Source organism: Syngnathus typhle, linkage group LG8 (genome assembly GCF_033458585.1).
Source record: "Syngnathus typhle isolate RoL2023-S1 ecotype Sweden linkage group LG8, RoL_Styp_1.0, whole genome shotgun sequence".
In the NCBI taxonomy this organism is placed as follows: Eukaryota; Metazoa; Chordata; class Actinopteri; order Syngnathiformes; family Syngnathidae; genus Syngnathus; species Syngnathus typhle.
The window spans coordinates 8,031,803-8,049,203 of NC_083745.1; the positions used below are offsets into that span (position 1 = coordinate 8,031,803).

At 39.9% G+C, this 17,401-nt stretch overlaps 3 protein-coding genes across 7 annotated transcripts in view; all 3 read left to right on the top strand.

Moving 5' to 3' along the window:
- tacc2 (transforming, acidic coiled-coil containing protein 2) overlaps nt 1-7,051 on the top strand; it is a 31,321-nt gene extending 24,270 nt beyond the window's left edge. For 3 of the 5 annotated variants that reach the window (XM_061284569.1, XM_061284571.1, XM_061284573.1), the window contains 10 exons: nt 58-211; nt 626-763; nt 992-1,084; nt 3,312-3,452; nt 3,974-4,050; nt 4,619-4,662; nt 5,347-5,507; nt 5,614-5,720; nt 5,849-5,969; nt 6,176-7,051. In XM_061284569.1, the coding sequence (XP_061140553.1) occupies nt 58-211; nt 626-763; nt 992-1,084; nt 3,312-3,452; nt 3,974-4,050; nt 4,619-4,662; nt 5,347-5,507; nt 5,614-5,720; nt 5,849-5,969; nt 6,176-6,241 (1,102 nt within the window). In that variant the 3' untranslated portion in view covers nt 6,242-7,051. The remainder of the gene's footprint in view (nt 1-57; nt 212-625; nt 764-991; nt 1,085-3,311; nt 3,453-3,973; nt 4,051-4,618; nt 4,663-5,346; nt 5,508-5,613; nt 5,721-5,848; nt 5,970-6,175) is intronic. The other 2 variants (XM_061284570.1, XM_061284572.1) reach the window with 2 other exon arrangements.
- Nucleotides 7,052-7,354: 303 nt separating this feature from the next.
- mplkip (M-phase specific PLK1 interacting protein) lies at nt 7,355-8,189 on the top strand. The gene is made up of 2 exons (XM_061284591.1): nt 7,355-7,743; nt 7,894-8,189. Exons 1-2 carry the CDS (start codon nt 7,438-7,440, stop codon nt 8,002-8,004), a joined length of 417 nt encoding a protein of 138 aa, XP_061140575.1. The 5' UTR covers nt 7,355-7,437; the 3' UTR covers nt 8,005-8,189.
- A 143-nt stretch (nt 8,190-8,332) lies between these two features.
- Nucleotides 8,333-10,651, top strand: ly6pge (lymphocyte antigen 6 family member pge). The gene is made up of 3 exons (XM_061285637.1): nt 8,333-8,704; nt 9,043-9,263; nt 9,621-10,651. Exons 1-3 carry the CDS (start codon nt 8,586-8,588, stop codon nt 9,797-9,799), a joined length of 519 nt encoding a protein of 172 aa, XP_061141621.1. The 5' UTR covers nt 8,333-8,585; the 3' UTR covers nt 9,800-10,651.
- Nucleotides 10,652-17,401: the final 6,750 nt, after the last annotated feature.

Sequence of the window (17,401 nt, forward strand, 5' to 3'; positions counted from 1 at the left end):
AATTTGACATTTGCTTGTGGACCAAATTTTACAGATTTGGATTTTCTATATGTGCAGGAGTTTTGAAGAAATGGAGGCTCAGATAACAGCCAGCATGAAGACTCCAGTGTTAAGTTCCAGGCCCGGTCCCGAAGGCTCTGTTGGAGATAAGGGCAGGAAAAGAGAGAGCGAAGTACTCAGTCGAACACAAAGCACAGAAAGAGATGAGCAGGTGTGTAAAAAAAAAAAAAAAAAGACTGTTTTTATGAAAGTTGGAAATCAGCGTGCTGTAGAGGCCCTTAAACAGTCTGGGTTAAAAACAACGGTCTAATTTTTAACCCAGCAGTTTTAAGAGTGAAATTCCTTGTGTGTTGGTTAAAAATACACTCGTCATTTCACTGTCATTTAATTTCATTTCTGGTCTGTATACCATGTTTTTTTATTCAAACTAAATACAGCTCCAAGTCCCCTGTACAATCCCTGTTAGTCAGGTTGACAGCAATTCGTATTTGGAAATCCAAACTACTCTCAATAAACTGACCAGTTCCCACTTAGTCGCTGAGCTATTCCTTTGCCATGCTGACCTCACCCCCCTCACCCCCCCTCCCTTTCCGCCCTGTGCCCACCCTCGGGTCACCCACTATAGCTCAGTAGCCAAGAGGTCTCTTCTTCAACCCTGACCATGTCCCTGTTAAAAAGACTGTCTGAGTGTGACCACCCTGAGCAGTACCTGGCGCCCGACCTCGCTGAGACCAACCCTAATGCATTCGCCCAAAAACTCCAGGTGTGTTAACAACCTGATAAAGTACATTCTCCTCTTTTTTTTCCGTGTGTTTTTGTGTAAACATCCCACCCTTGCCTTTTCATTCCCCTCGTGCCGCAAAAGCGAAGTGAGATCGGACCAAGTGTGATGTGTGGTCAACTCAAGTGTTCTATATGCTTTTCCCTTCCACTCTCATCCTTGGGCCGCACGCCCAACATTGGACGATAACCCCCAATTTGTGCGGCCCAGGAGGAGCTGGTTCTTGCTGCCCTACGGATAGAAGCTCTGCAAGTAGCCAAAAACATCTCTCAGTGCCCCTCCCTCTCCACTGTAGCCTTGCAGGTACTGCGTTGATTTTAGCCTGCAGCTGATGTGTGTGTTTTGCCAGGATGCAACTTAATGAATGTACACGATACGGACTTTAGGAACGGTGCATGAATATCCTTCCCTAAGCACACCATTCTGAGTTTGAGCGAACTCATGGCCTTTTCCACATGGCAGCTGCGTCACTGCATTGTCAGCCCCTTCAGTATCAAATTCCCCTCATTGCAAATCTAACATGGCTCAAACCTCACAGCAAGTACTAAAGTACCCTAAAGAGGGTGTCGTATCAGATCTCCGCCTCTTTTTTGCATGTTGCCTGTTCATGCTTAAGAGGCTTGAATGTGACGTGAAATGTGTTATTTATTACTGCAGAAGCAGTCTGGGCAATTACTAGTGATGAGCTCATTTGTTGGGTTCATCATCTTACAAAAAAATGGTCACATTCTGTGTGTTTAGTGTTACTATCGCAACTAACAAACATTTAGAACGGGCTGATGATTGTTTTTTTTCTGGCTGTAAATTAACATGCTTTGTTTTCTCATAGTCTCCAACCGCATAATACTAGTGAACTCTTAGCGTGAGGCCCCAGTTTTACAGTACAGTAACCTACTGCATATTTTAATTTCACTTTTGACCAATTAGTAAGGAAGTTTATTGAAGTGATTTGTATTACCAGGAGAAACTCCAGTAAGTTTAGCCTGGTTTGTTTGTGGAGGTCACAGAGTTTTGTGTTTTCACTGATATCAAACTGGTATGGGATCATAGTTTGTGACCTATTGAGAGTTAAAACTATTATTACAAGCAATTTTTATATTCTTTTTGAATGTGAGGTTTATAATTACAAAGGTTTCGGCCAATTCTTCTCTGTCGTGTTCTGCATTGTACAGGGGTATACCTAAATTCCGTTGTACAGATGCCACATGCTGTGCACGATGGATCATTCAGGTTTTTTCAGTGTTTATTTGTCCCACACATTTTGCAGTCCCGCCTTAAGAAACCCAGCACACGGCGCTGGAACATCAACGGTTCACCCTTATTAAAAGTAAGAGGAACACATAACTTGTTTGTTACCTGCCCTCGTGACACATCTGCTGCTCGGTCCTTCGATATTTTGACAGTAGTACTTTTAACTGGTGTACAGTCAAAGCAACTGTCCAAATACCAAGAGACTGCATTGCATACTAGCTCCCATAGACCCATTTAGTGGAGACCACCCTAATGTAGCCAGCTGTCTTACCTTAATTGGTCTCCAATCCCTGTGCGTGTTACTTTCTCTACTTTGACTAGTTTTAATGTCTCCCGAGAACAAGTACCCTTAGAGCTATTGTGTTCTTAAATATATTCATTTGGCCTCCTCTATTTTTATCATGTCTCTAATGGTGTGTGACATAATCGCTATTTGTCTTGCTGGTGTTTAAAGTGTGGATTTTTACCTTTTCTACCTAGATTGTACTAGCGAGAACATGTTGGTTATGTATATGTGAAGGCGGTGCTCTTTCGGTCATGTTAGACAATGCAATTGCAAACACTGTGAACCACTTTTGACTCTGTACTGTAATAACTACATTTATTTGGAAAGCAATGGAATTGACAGTCACACAACCACTTGGAGCATAAACCCAAAACCAAAAGTTGGGCATTTACTCGGCTTTTGTATTAGTCTCAGTTTCATCCATCTACCTCTCTGTGGTTTTACCCTAATCTGTCTCAATGAATAAATCCCTCTTAATGTATTTGTTTTGGTGAATGAACTCCGAGGCTCTGGAAACATTATCATGACATAGTTCTTTATTTTTTCTTTATTTTTTGGTCGCCTTGTCACTCTAAGATCTTGGTCAGGGTCTGTTTTCATAATCAGCCAGCACTTAGTGGTTAAAGTGCTTTAACATGACACCAGCAGTGTGCTATCCCGTCGTTCGTCTCTTGTATATGATGAAGTTTTCTACCCCGCCCCTCCTTGCCTGTACCAATCACAAACAACCTACGCTCTCTAACAAGCCAATCGCTTGGCTATGAAGACTGTTCCATCAATTCATTCTGCAGCTGACCAAGTCTTCAGGAACATTGCAAGCCTGCCTCATTTACATATTGATTTTGCTGAGTGGTACCTTTTGATGCTGCCTGTTAGTTGAGGTTCAGGTACAATCAGGCCAGCCAGCGCATGGCACTGCGTTTTGATTTGTCTGGGATCTAACTGGTTATGTTTCCTTTTCTTTCGCTCTTCTCATTTGGATCCTGGAAGCAGCACAGAGATGTTTCTTTCCCGTCCGAGAGTTCAGTATCCAAGAACTCACTGTATGCCCCGACCGCTACCGGCTACATTGATGGAGAGAGTCCACATCTTCCTAAAGACCTGGACCACTCGCTGGGAATCGCAAAAGAGGAGGTGCCCAAACATTTTATGCATACACTCATCAATAACGTAAAGAAATGATGGATAGTTTTTCTATTTGTATATATAATTTCTACAAATTGTTTATTATTCTTTATTTCTGGTTTCTTGCTAAACTTCCTTATGAAGAAATTCCAAACTAAATACCTCAATCCAGCCATAAATGGAGTAAGTAATTCCTTTAAGTTTTAAAGGAAAACCATGACTTCTAAATAAATTACTATATTACTTCTAGAATTCACATCCCTCTAAATTCCACACTATATTTATTTGACTATATAGTGTGCTTGTTTTTTTTTAATGTTTTTTTTCGAAGGTATTTTTCCCCCTCTATTATGATCAGCTCTCATGATGATGCAATTTTATTCCACCATAAATGACAACCTCAATATACTGGGTTAATGAAATCATCATCATCATAATTATCTAAGTTTTGTCCAGTATTCAAATAGTGTTTTTTTTTTTTCTACACATCTGTGTTTCACACCTAATTCAGTGAGATTTTTTTGCTTTAGATTGTAACAAAAGAGAGGGAGGTGCTGGAGTGGCAGAGAAAATACGAAGACAGCCGTCAAGAGGTGCAGGAGATGAGGTATAATGCTCTGTTTTGAATTGTCACTAATTAGTGGATGACGGTGTAAGCGCATGGTTACGTTGCCCTTATTGTTAAAGTTAACCTTTTAGCTGCGATAATAAAAAATCTTATGGATCAAATATTTATCGTCATACATGTACATATTTGGAAAATGGGTAAAGCATATGTTACAGGTTCTATAACACTCTTTAAAGGAACTTAAAATAAAAGGAAGATAGAAAATCTGACATTGGTCAGAAGGTGGTAGGTTGGGGTCCAGTCAAGCCTTGACTAGACTTGGCTTACTTAATTTAGATGATTGAAATCAGGATAAGGAGGAAAAAGGGGAGGGGAGGGGGCAAGGCTAATCATTCGTCTTACATGTGTTAACCAGCTTTCCCCCCCAAATAAGCAAAGAAAAGCCAAAGAGAAGCAATGATAACATTAAACTGTGAGAAAGGGGATATTTTTTAACCCTGTATTTTATTTTAGTCAACATATGTCATGCTTATTTTATTATTTTCTGGTTCGACTGAAAATACATCAACTCAAATCTTTATAATAACATTCAGATTCTTATCTATAGGAGGATTGTTTCTGAATATGAGAAGACGATCGCACAGATGATTGGTGAGTTTGTGATTTCATATAATCACATCGGTATAACTGCAAGCTACTTTAAAATTGTTTTGAGTCACAATTCCTGACACCACCTTTTGCCGCACTGCAAATTGGACTACACGCATATGCACATGGTGCCAATCCATTGCCAATGATTTGTAAGGCGCTTCAGCTCAAAGCCAGCTTGACTGCCTGCCGGTGCCCTTTTACACAGAACCTTTTGAAAACACTAATCGGAGATTCACATTCTCCAAATGCTCGGCTCTCACGTGCCTTTGGCTCCCAGCTTGACTTAACACAGTCCCTTTTGTTTCTGTTCTGCTCCTTTGTTTGCGCCTTACTATTTGATAATCGTGACAGGCATGCCAGGTGAGTACTGCAGACTTGTGCTTCAACTTGTGTGTGCCCGCTCACATCTCCATCGGTTTGTCACTGAGGGAGCCAACGCACCTCACGTCCACTGACACGTGCTTGTCCATTTTCATTTCATTTTCATGTGTGTACAAATCGGAGTATTTTCTTTCTGTTGTGCTTTGTGCCAGCATTTATATTCCTGACATGCATGCCACACTCTTTAGTTGATATTTTCAATATTGACTGGTTTACTTTGGTTTTTGGAAAAGCTTTGAGTCAGAACTGTACCAAATTCAAGTCTCGTCACCAGATGTACTGTTATGTATGTGTGCGTGACAGAAGATGACCAGAAAGAGAAGTCTCTGTCCCACCACACCATTCAACAGCTGATCATAGAAAAGGACCAGGCCTTAGCCGACCTCAACTCTGTGGAAAAATCTCTGGCTGACCTCTTCCGACGCTACGAGAAAATGAAAGATGTGCTTGAGGGCTTCCGCAAGGTAAATTTTTGGAGGACAAAAATATCATGACGGCCCTTGTCAGTGGCAAAATAACTTTGAAAACCGCGATGAATACAAGGAAATGATAGAATGTCATTTTGTGTAGAATGAGGAAGTTTTGAAGAAGTGCGCACAAGAGTATCTCTCCAGAGTCCGTAAAGAGGAGCAACGGTATCAAGCTCTGAAGATTCACGCAGAGGAAAAGCTTGACAGGTAAAACGTTTTGTTATTTTGGATGATGATTAATGAGTATACTTTCCTCAAAGTCGCAAAACAATATCCATTGTACTTCCCTCTGATATCTTATGGAGGTTCTACAAAGATGCCTTATGTGTTTCCAGGGCCAATTCAGACATTGCTCAGGTAAGGGCTAAGTCCAAGCAGGAGCAGGCTGCCCACCAAGCCAGTCTGAGGAAGGAGCAGATGAAAGTGGAGTCTCTGGAGCGCACATTGGAACAAAAGGTCAGTTGGGTCATGTTTATTGCAATTACAACCCTCAGATGTAGATACTTTCTAAATATGTAACATAGATGCACAAACTATGACCACTGCAAATAAGAAGCACACAAGAATTAGGATGCATCTCAAGTATAGGGGTTTAAAATATCAAAAATCATTTAAAGGTTTAATTCCAACTTCAGAATTTGTCTGTCAAAACTGTTTTCCAGAACAAAGAGATTGAGGAGCTGACGAAGATTTGCGATGAGCTAATAGCCAAGATGGGCAAGTGTTAGCACACTTGAGTGGGAGGAAAATTACTCGGAAGAACTTTCCAAGCCACACTGAGCTTAAACTTCCTACTGACCTTGTGTTTACAGGATACACACAGATAGCTTCCTTTTGATCACGCTGTATATTTTTGATGTGTCATTGTTTTGTGATGTATCAGGGGTCTCGTTGAAAGTTTTAGAAACTACAACATGTCATTAATTTCTATATCCGTGTGTGTGTGTTTGAATTGATGTATGCTCGTGCGTGTGTGCCTGCGTGCTTGAAGGAGCATATGTTGATGAGGATTCCCTGTGGGTTTTACTGTTGTTGAATATGTTGCCATGACAGCCACTGAGGGAGACGACTGTTTACCCACTTCTCTGGACGCCTCCTCCCCCTAAAAAAGAAGCAGCAACCTGTTTTGTAGAATGATTCATTGCTAAGAAAATACAAATATTCACTGTAGCTTATTGCATGCACGAAAAAAAAAACGTGTCCGTTTTGTATACAATGTAGAAAATGCTATTATGGGGAAAAAAACTTTTTATGTGCCCGCTATGTAAAACACAGATGATTAATAATTTGTCAGAATTTTTATTCATAGGTACTGTGCTTTCCTCATGTAACCTTGTAGATATTTGTCATAGCTGTCTTGATGAGACCATGGGAATTTATTTTTTTTATTTTATTTTGATATGAACCAAAGTATTTGTGACTGTATTCAGATGTGCCCCAGTCTTGTTTGGGTTGTTGTGTCACACTGATGAGTAACATGTCTGCACAACTGCTGTACAGCATTTGCTTACAAAGTGCAATAAAAGATGGCAATATAAGCCGATGGTTATTTACTTGTGTCGTACAAGTCACACATCTACCTATCAAATTAGGAATTTAACTATTGATTATAAATAAAGGAGACTTTGACTTTGGAATAATAAACATGGGCATTATTTTATCCTCAATGTAAATGTTTTTTTTTTAACAAAGATACGTTTATTTTTTTTTACTTCACCTAGGAATGACCTGGCACTTCACCGTTTTTCTTTTTTTTTGGGGTTATCTACTTACGTTTATATTTATTTTATGTTGCACTGACGTAAATAACCACTGAGCGGCGCTGCAGTCACAAACTCAGAACACTTCATTTCCGGTTCCGGTTCATTTTTGTTATGTTCTGATGTTGTCGCGCATAACTGTTTTGAGTCTATTTTGAACCGATATGGATCAAACACCGACCAGACCAAAGTGGAACGAAAGATTTCCCTCCCCACCTTCAGGTTGGACTCGGACACCCTACAGAGGCGCTGGACACCGTGGTGCGTCTCCACAGGGCTACTATGCACACACACCCAATTCTCCGACGTATTCCCCTGGTTTCAACCGTGGACATTGGAGAGATTCGCCAGGTAGTGGCGGAGCACGGGGCTTTGGAGGGTCTCCTATGTTCGGCAGCGGTGGCCGTCATTTCTCAGGGAAGCAACGAAGGGGAAACAATTTCGGGAGGCCAACACATTCCAACTCTTCGGTAAGCTGCTAAACTGTTGAATGGCGTCTGTCAGATGACCCAATCAAAGCACTAAATGTACGATTATTTAACATCAAATTATTTGGCGCTGCCCACAAGCAAGATTAAGTTTTGAGAAGATGAATGGCAATCTACTTCTGTTTTTCCCAGCATGATTTTCCCGGCCCGATCGAGACGTACTTCAGTCCGTCCATGTTGGAGGATCCCTGGGCAGCACTGCAGCCAAAGCACACAGAGACGCCGACCAGTAACGATCCATAAATAGGACCAATACTTAGGTATTGTTTTTTTAATGTAGTTACAATTTTCTGCAAGACTAGATTCGTTGGATGTTTGTGCACCTTTGTGATGTAATGGCACATAAAGAACACGTTTTATAAACTATTTTTGAACACCCTTTTTTCCCCCCAATGGATGAATATTATTAAATAGATAAATCCAAACAATTGTTTTTGTTTTTCTGTGTGTAATTTACATAATTTACATCATCTTTGCATATCATATGAGAATTATTTTCCATACACTAACAGATGTCTGTCAACAAATTTAGTACAGGGCTTTAGAAACCATGAGTTCAGAGGTCCACTCTTTAGTGGTCAGCCACAGTTAGTTCAGATAGGGTTGAAGTAGTGACCACTCACATAAGGATGGGTGTGGCTATAGAGGAAAGATGCGCGGAACTCCACGATTGTATACCTCCTCCATTTGAGGAGATGCATTGGTAAGTCAGAACAGAAAGGGCCATATTGAGGGTCTGATGATCTTGTCTGCGTGGGGTGAGGGGGACAACCTGCTTTTCATCTTGAGATCAAGACAAGGATATTGACAGCCTGGGAAGCACCATGCGAGCTGTGCTGTCTTGTTTATTGATCATGATTTTCATGGTCCTGCTCACATCAAATGGTAAGAAGTATTTCTTTAAATCTGTCTTTTTTTTTCCACTCAAGAGTGTTGTTCTGCCGTCACATTGACTTAGTTGTATCATTTTTAGACACTTGTCGCCATCTGGTATAAACATAAATGAATCCAAGCTATGCTACACTGTATACAACTTAAGTTTGAGACAGGATAATAGAAGGAGTTAATAATGACACAAAAGAAAGACTATAAATATTAAAAGCACAGTTAGATTTGCTATTTTGACTCTGTTTAGTTGTTGTCTATTAACTGGCATGCAATTCTTGCATCTAATCCTTTAATAGGACTGCAGGCTAATGCTTTCATCGTGTGTGTTGAGCATTTAGGCTTAAGGGATTGATTGGAGTCAGCATGGGGCATAACACCCGCACTACACGAGTGACTCATCGTCACGCTTAAACAGTTCCAGGGGGCAAGATGCGCTCCTTCTAAAAACACACAGAACTTTGGTTGCCCACTCTTTGGTTCTCCTGTGTTTTCCTCAGGTACTGCTCTCCAATGTTACACATGTATGGCCTCCAATAATGAAGACTGCAACCGACAAGGCTCCAGAACATGTCCCAGCTACTCAGATGCCTGTGCTGTGGTGGCGGGTCATAACAGTGAGTCCAACACTTAAACTACCATTTTATTGTACATCAAACTTGGTACTATAAAATGTCTGCACACCTCTATTCATATGAGTCCAAGATAAATTGTTTCAAATCCTGTCCCACCAATAATGTGACCTATTACCTATACAATTTGATGGAAATATTTTTTTTGGGGGGGGGGGATCTCGGAACTTTAAGATCTTCATCAATGTGTGTACCCCACTTTAGTTACAAAAACATATAAGCTCTTAAAAAAATAGTTACTGACTTACCGATGCCACTCTGAGCTATTTAACACAAACTCACATTTTTCATAATCAAATAAGACGGAAGCTAAATGAGCGTGACCGGATTGTTTGTTGTCAGGTGGGGTGATGAAGTCCTGCTCCTACAAGTCTTTCTGCAGCCAGGTTAACAGTCAGAGCTACCGAGTTCACTGCTGCTATAGCAACGACTGCAATATCACAAGCGCTGCCGGCAAGATGCACACACCTGGCTATTTGTTGTTGATTTTAAATTTGTTGTACCACTGTTTTCCCTGGTAGACTATGAGAACGACTTGCAACCTTATCTCAACTATGATTGCAGTTCAAATGTACTCTCCAACTTAAATGTCGTTTGTTAAACATGTTAATGACATGTTCTTGGGAAGTTAGCGTGCATAGAATTGTTTGAGGTGCGCCTGGCTGGCTTATGCACACCACATAAGATTAAAACCATTAAGAAGATCTCACGTGGCTCTGGCTTATCGTGTATTTATCTAAACCAATAAGATGAGGAAAACTAGAAGGGCTGATATAACATCTAATTATTGTATACTATTATTGTCATGTATTTGTACCTGAAATGAAGGGAAAACACAATTGACAAGTGTTCATCATGGTTTGCTCACAGGCTTTAAAGATCAGTCGGCGTGCCATTGCATCATCGGCCCAGAGTCGTTGATGAACTATTTTGGAATGTGGTGATAGTCATTTGCACATACTGCAAATCCACATGAGCCTTTAACCACGAACCAGGCATGTTGCACGGATGAGGGTTTTACACTTGGTGAGAGTGATACTGGACATATATGCATCAAGCATTGCCTTCATTACTATTATTTATTAAATCACTAGATCGAGAATTGTTTAAGAAATGTAAAAATACATGTACTGTAAATATTATACTTTAAGCACTACTGTTTAATGTTAGGGAACAAAGCTTCTCTGTCTACTCTACCTGTACAGAATTTACAGTATGTATACCGCGCCATCATTCACTCTAACAGTGGATCACTGCTGGAATATTATTTGGATGTCCATAATTGAATTTACAGTAAAATGATTTTTTTTTGCAACTGCAGCTATGTTTATGTTTTCAATATTCATCAATAAACAAAATAGTTAGTTACGGAATTATTAACTTTGTCCTTATTTCTTAATTTTGTGCTCTTTGACGGAAATGTAAGTATGCTTATTGTGTTTTAGTCATCTACAAGTAAACAATAGTTGAACTTAATTTCTATAGAAATATACCAAACCTAAATTGGTGAACGTCTTGAAAAAAAAAGAAAAAATATTTTCCCTTAAAATCTTAAATAGTTGAAGCTGAACTGTTTGGTTAAAGGCATTACAAATCCACAAATCCTGACTTCAATTAAACTTTTCAATCTCGCATGTTCACATAACTACCACTGGGAGTCACTCTAACCACGTTTAACTTCATACAATGCTCCCAAACTATCTAAAAATTCTGAGTACGACTGACCATTGTGTCTTCAGGTTACTGTTGAGGATTTCAGTTACTAACAGTGTTGGGAAAGTCATTTCTCTAGACAAACTAGTTCAAAGTTCAATTGACAAATGTTAAAATGAACTTGCTCAGTTCAGAATTTAATCAATCAATCAAGCTGATTGATTGCTGATTGATTGATTTAAATGTTATGAACTAAGTTCATCGTTCTAAAAATGGAAAGTTCATAGTTCTCCCACCTAGTCAAAAAACTACCCTCTGGCAAATTGGCATTTTCTCATTGTTTTTATTGTTTTCTCCCATTCCATTCACACTAATATCCAGGTGCTGCTATCACCTATCAACCTAGAATCTTAAATTGTATTGTAATTGTAAATCATAAAAAAAAGGAGCCCCATGTAGAGTGTTTGCCTTTTGATTGCATGCTTTATTTATACTCTCAGTTCACTTCTGAGACTTGCTGGTTCTATGACCTCTAGGACGAGTTGGGCTCATCTGTTGATGACGGTGATGAGGTGGAGGTGTTACTTTGGAAACAATGTTACACTTTTGGATGGTTGAATTGTTGTAGCATTACACAATTTGAATTGAATTAACACCTGTACTTGGACATATAGTGTAACTTTCCTAGCTGGAAAAAAACACAATCTACAATATTTAACGTATTCTATATTATTATATATTCTGTTTTTTATTTTGCCCTTTGTCTATAGTTATCTAATAGGCTCCAGGTCTCTGTATAAGTGGTATTTTTTAAAAAAAAGAGAAAGATTCTATTTTTGTCTTTTGTCCATTTAAAGGCAGATCTTAAATGCAATAATGGCCAAAGCACATGGATGAATGAATGAATCAGGCGCGTGGTTATAATGTCAGTCAGTTACACCCCATCTACTGGATGTCTTCTTAGCAAAGGTCATCACCATAGCACTTGAGCTGTTTCCATTGGAATGGTGTTTATCACCAAATCTTAGGCACCCGAACACATTATCACCGCAAATCCCACCACCTGCCCTTTAAGGAAGGAATTGGAAAAATAAAAGGCAAAAGAAAACCAATGCATTTTATTTTTCTGCACATATAAAGCACCCATTTATTGACTTGGAACGCGCGGTCAGGTTGTGATAACAACTGATGTCAAACAGTAACTATAATGGCAATAAATAAATATAAACTACACTTATTATTTTAAGAATGACATTTATTGCTGGTTGCTCTTTACTTACTGCACACGAAGAAATTAACTTCCATTAAAAAAAATTCAATTTTCTGTTGACAAGCCTGACTGTCTCTGCAAGATGCACTGCACTCCCTTCAAAAACTACTTAATGAGTTATATGTTGGCCATGTACCTTTAAATCATTAAGCGACCTTTCTGTGCAAAGTGACGGCCAACAAGACCGGATTTTGTGACAAGTGGTAGCAAACACTCAAATTCTGATGCCTTTGGAGGCCACAGGAGGGGAGGGGCGGAGACCCCACCATGCTTTGGGGGGCAATAAGAGCGTGTGAGATGATGGCTGTGTTTACAAGCGTCCGGGACCTGGCCGGTCGGCCCGAGTTCATCCAACGGTCACTGGTTCTGAGGTCCCCGGGTCTTGGGTCTTTTTGAAAAAGATCTGTGAAGCAGAATTAAAGTGATCTACCTCCGGACGAAGGAGTAAAAAGACTTTTTAGTCTGTGAAACGAAGAAAGGGAGAAATACAGTGAGAAAGGGAAGAGAGGAAAAAGGGGGGTGGGCCATAATGAAGAGAGGAGAGGAAGAATTGCTTTTAATGAGTGTGATCCCCTGCTTGAGCTACTTTGAAACATAACTAACTGGCCCACCTACTGTGAGGCCAGCCGGCTCGAGGTCAGAGAAAAAGAAGCTGCTTTCACTCTACAAAGTGGAAGTTCCCAAATGACATCCTTGTTTTTGCAATACAATCAAAAACTTTTTTTAGTTTCCAAATTACCGTTAGGGTTTCAAACTCGCGGTTAGGGTCTCAAACTTGTGTTAGAGTCTTAAAGGAAGGTTGCAAATGAGGGTAGGGTTTCAAAGTAGGGTCAGGGTTTTGTGTTGTGTGGTTACGGTTTGAAAGTGGCAAAAATGCCAAAGCTGAAATAAATAAATAAAGAAATAATTCTGCATTTCTGCTCTCAGTGGGCTCACTTTTTGTGCCCTCTAGCTTTTGTCTAGCATAAAACATGGAGTAATTGTGCTCAGTTAGACACAGTTAGAGATGGGCGTTTGCAACTTTGCACCGTTGTGGGTGTAAACACAGTCAACTTGATTTCTAGCGAATCAAAGCGACTTCCCTCATTATATTACCTTCAAATTCAGTGCAGGTTCTTTCTAAATGAGGCATACCATATTGAACTGAATCATAATCCCACTGAGTAAAACCTAATAAACATTTTTTTACTTTAACATTAAACCGTCCTCGATTCACTATATAACCGTGTTGATGTATATATATGTTTTGCATACTATTTGTCTCTTTTTTAATCTTTGTAAGTTCCGGTCAGTGGGTTGTTTTTCATATGCATGTATAGCTGTGAATGCTTTCATGCGGGTATTCCAGACACATCCAAATTAAGAGACAGTTTATAATAGAATCAGATATGTCAGAGGCTCATGGAGTTGTGGCAGCAGCACAGAATATTAACCAAATCAAAAATTGCTGCCGTGACTCATCCTGATAAAGGAAAGTGTATTTTTGATGAGACATACCGTTATACTCGGAATTCATTTCCACAGCAATTAATCTTGATGCGTTCTGTCGACTACTCATTGGAAGAGGTCGATGAAAAGAAAAACTTTTTTTTTTATTGTCAATATAATGGAAGTCTTTTTTTTTTCATTACAGAGGACCAAGTGGCTGGTGACATTCATGTAAGCTTTCAGATATTAAATACATATCCCTTTATTGTGCTTTGGAAAGGTGAGGCTTACGGATTGTGTTCTCTTGTGACAAAAGTGTTTATATATACGTACGTGTATAGATATAGAGCTCCTTTCTTCAGTCACTAATCCCAAAGCCCCTTGAGCCTACTACAGACGAGCATTTCTTAATTAAACCTTTATTTATATATATGATCGGTCTATGAGGGGCTAAAGTCTGCGATGTGCCGATCTCATCTATGGACTAGAGAGGTTTAAACCCATGGGGAATATGTAGGTGTCTGTAATGTGAACATCAGGAGCAGTGAGGGCTGCAGATTTTGTCTGTCTAAGCTGGAGGCTTAACAAGGAAGAGGTGAGCCAGTTGTCACGTGAATAGATGGAAACTAATGAGATGGCGTGTTTAACAGAAGGGGGTAAAACAGTATGGAGGAGGTGTGATTCTATCAAAAGAAGTCATACGTGAATTTGATGAATTGATGCATTGAGGGAACACACCTTTGAGCCTGACATGACAATTCAATGGACAAATCCTTATTAACGCAGACGTTTGGTTTCAGCCGCTGTGCAGAAAGCAATTACTGTAACAGCAGTCCCAGCAAATCTTTCAAAGGTGAACGCTGGCGTTTAACTGTCCCAAACTACGGAGCGATGCATTTTCCCTCCCATTGAGTTACTCATTTGTTTATTCACCACTGGACTATTTCATTGCTGAGCTTTATTTGTTGTTATTATTTTTTAAACTCAAGCATCCAGTCTAATCCTATTTATTGCAATTTGTCTAAAAAAAAATAATCTTTTCAGCGAACCTGACACTAAAAGAAGCATGAACTGAATTAATGTTAATTTCTTAATACAGTGGTGCTTTGAGTTGTCAAAAAAAAAAGATCTTTTGAGCAAACCTGACACACAAAAGGAAGCATGAACTGAATTAATGTTAATTTCTTAATACTTTGAGATACGTGTGATCCGATGAGGTATGAGCACTGATGGCGTTTTTAACTTTACTCGGATCACTTCACACCAAACTGCGGTTTTGCAGAATGAACAAAAACAAAGAGAACTTATGCATTATGAATTTAAAACAACCCCAAACTGCGTGTATCATAATACTTAGTCATAGTCGTTTTCCTCAGACTAAAAATAGTTGCAACTGAATGAACAGCATCGCTCCTCGTTATAACAAAAAATTGCACTCAATTAAAGATACATTAATGTAAGACAAGAATCCTCAATTATTTCACCAACTTAAATTACTGACACAACATTTCTGGTAAAATAAGACAACGTAGGTTTGTGTAAAACACCTGTTAATCAATTTTAAATGGAGTTTCCTTAATATTCAACCTGAATATTTCATCTTTTCCCCTTTCCTCCTTCTCCTCGTCACCCCCCACAAGGAATAGCTTAGGTCATTACAGTCTGCTGTCAAAACCTGACTGCTTTGTGTCGGAGAACAGGATTAAAGGCTGTGAAAACAAGAACAAGCAGGGGAGTGAGGTGAAAACTGACAGAAGGAGCAAGGCCTTAAATATTTTCTTTTTTCTCTCCTTGACTGCCACAGTTGCATGCATGCTGATTCCGGCAGCTACTTTGCGGGAAGCTGAGCTAATGTGAAGGACGCAAAATCTCACGAAAAACACGGGCACGTAGGCTGGTGACGCAAATGTGCTTTTTCAGAGAGGTGATTACTACTTTATACTTTTTTTCAAGTGAAATCCAAATGATAAAGTACAGCACTGTGACACCATCAGTGACGCCGAATGAAAGTATTTTCGGAATATAATTCTCAATGGGTGCTGACAGCTGGCTGTCAATCAATCAAACAGTGGAGCCAATGAGTCATACATCGTGAATTGATAATGTGCGCTATCTTCGCCTGAATTGGGGACAATTTTTGGACAAACCTGAATGGCATCTGCCTGGGCTTGAACCACCTCGCTTATGGATAGTACTCCATTTTGATGGCTTTCATTTTATGTATAACCCTACTAAAACGAATAAATAGAATTACAAAGGTAAAAATGAAAAAAATAAAATAAAAATAGCCTCTCAATTTTTTGTATTGTTTCACTTGCTTTCAGTATTTTGTCCCCGAGCGGCTGTACACGAGCGCAGATTCTGTTCGGCAGACCCATCAGGGTCACGAGCAGGCCCGTGTTATGGCTCCGGTCCCCCACACCCTTGTCCCGTATTCAGCTCCTCCCGAATGGTCCCCCTGATTATCTCATAGTTTTGCTGGATACTCTCTTGTCTCAGCTTTAAAAAAAGGTCTACATTACTTCCAGCTCGCCAAACTTGTCAAAACCAATTAGCTGTCCTATTATTCTCCCAACTGATTTCACCCCACCCCCCCTTACAGCCCCTCACCTCACAAATCCTTGACCCTGCGCTTTCCTCAATCGAAACTTCCAACACGACCTGTACAACCCCTCAACTCCCTCCATCCCCGTCATGCAGTGACTTATTTTTTTCCACCCTCTTTCCTAAGTCTTTTCATGTGAGGGTAAATGATGGTGAAGCAGCTTCTCACACACACATTAACCGGCCTTTGAGTGTATGAAAGCAGACAGTGAGTCACTGGCATACCTAAATAAAACCTGCCCAATAGAAGGCAACCAAGCTGAAAAATGTGTGCACTTCCGTCATCATATCCTGCAGAGGCCCAACCCACACTGCGCTTTGTCCGATCAATGTCCCATCAATTAGCACCTCACCAATGACAACACAGAGGATCTTCATTAGTGGAGAATGCCCAATTATATCAGTTGATATTGCGCTCCAAAATTAATTATACCACTTGCATGGTACGGATGATTGAGCCGGCCGGCCCTCACTCCGGGCTGGAGCAGTTACTGATGCGATTTGCTTTTGGCTCCAAAGTCCACTTTCCCCTCTTCTGTCTATGTAATCCCCCTTTTCCTCGCCATTCGTTCTGCACACTCAATGCCATTGATCACCGAGCATAGCAAACCCCGTTTACATTCTCGCCCTTTTATTTGTTCACTGAAATTCCGAACACGGTGAAAGAAATAAGTGGAGAAGAGGTAATTCTACAAAAAGCTCATCAAGAGAGCTCTTTCTCTGTATAATCCTGATCCTATAGGGAATCACGAAAATAGACAGGCTTTATTTCAGCGATAACTAAAAGAGAAGTGTCTTCTCCTGAGAGCAAATGTGAAGGAGGTGGAAACCACAGAGACCCTAAGGTGAAGTGCTGGTACCTCAAAACAATGTTTACTTTTGCACTCTATACCCAAATGAGTTGCTTTGTTATCTTTTTTTTTTGAGCATGCAAAATCACCTGTAATAGGCTCGTAAGTCATTTCTCTGACTTCTTTGGGGGAAATAAAATCCAGCTTTGGGAGCAAAAATTCTAAATTTACTACCTTGAAGATCAAACACATGACCTTGTTTTCATTTTTTTCAAAAATAAATTTTCCACTTGGATGTAATAAAAGTCTGCTCAAACTTAGGCCGTCATACAGTAAACTAAAAAATCAGAACGTAAAACATTGAAAAAAAGACACCT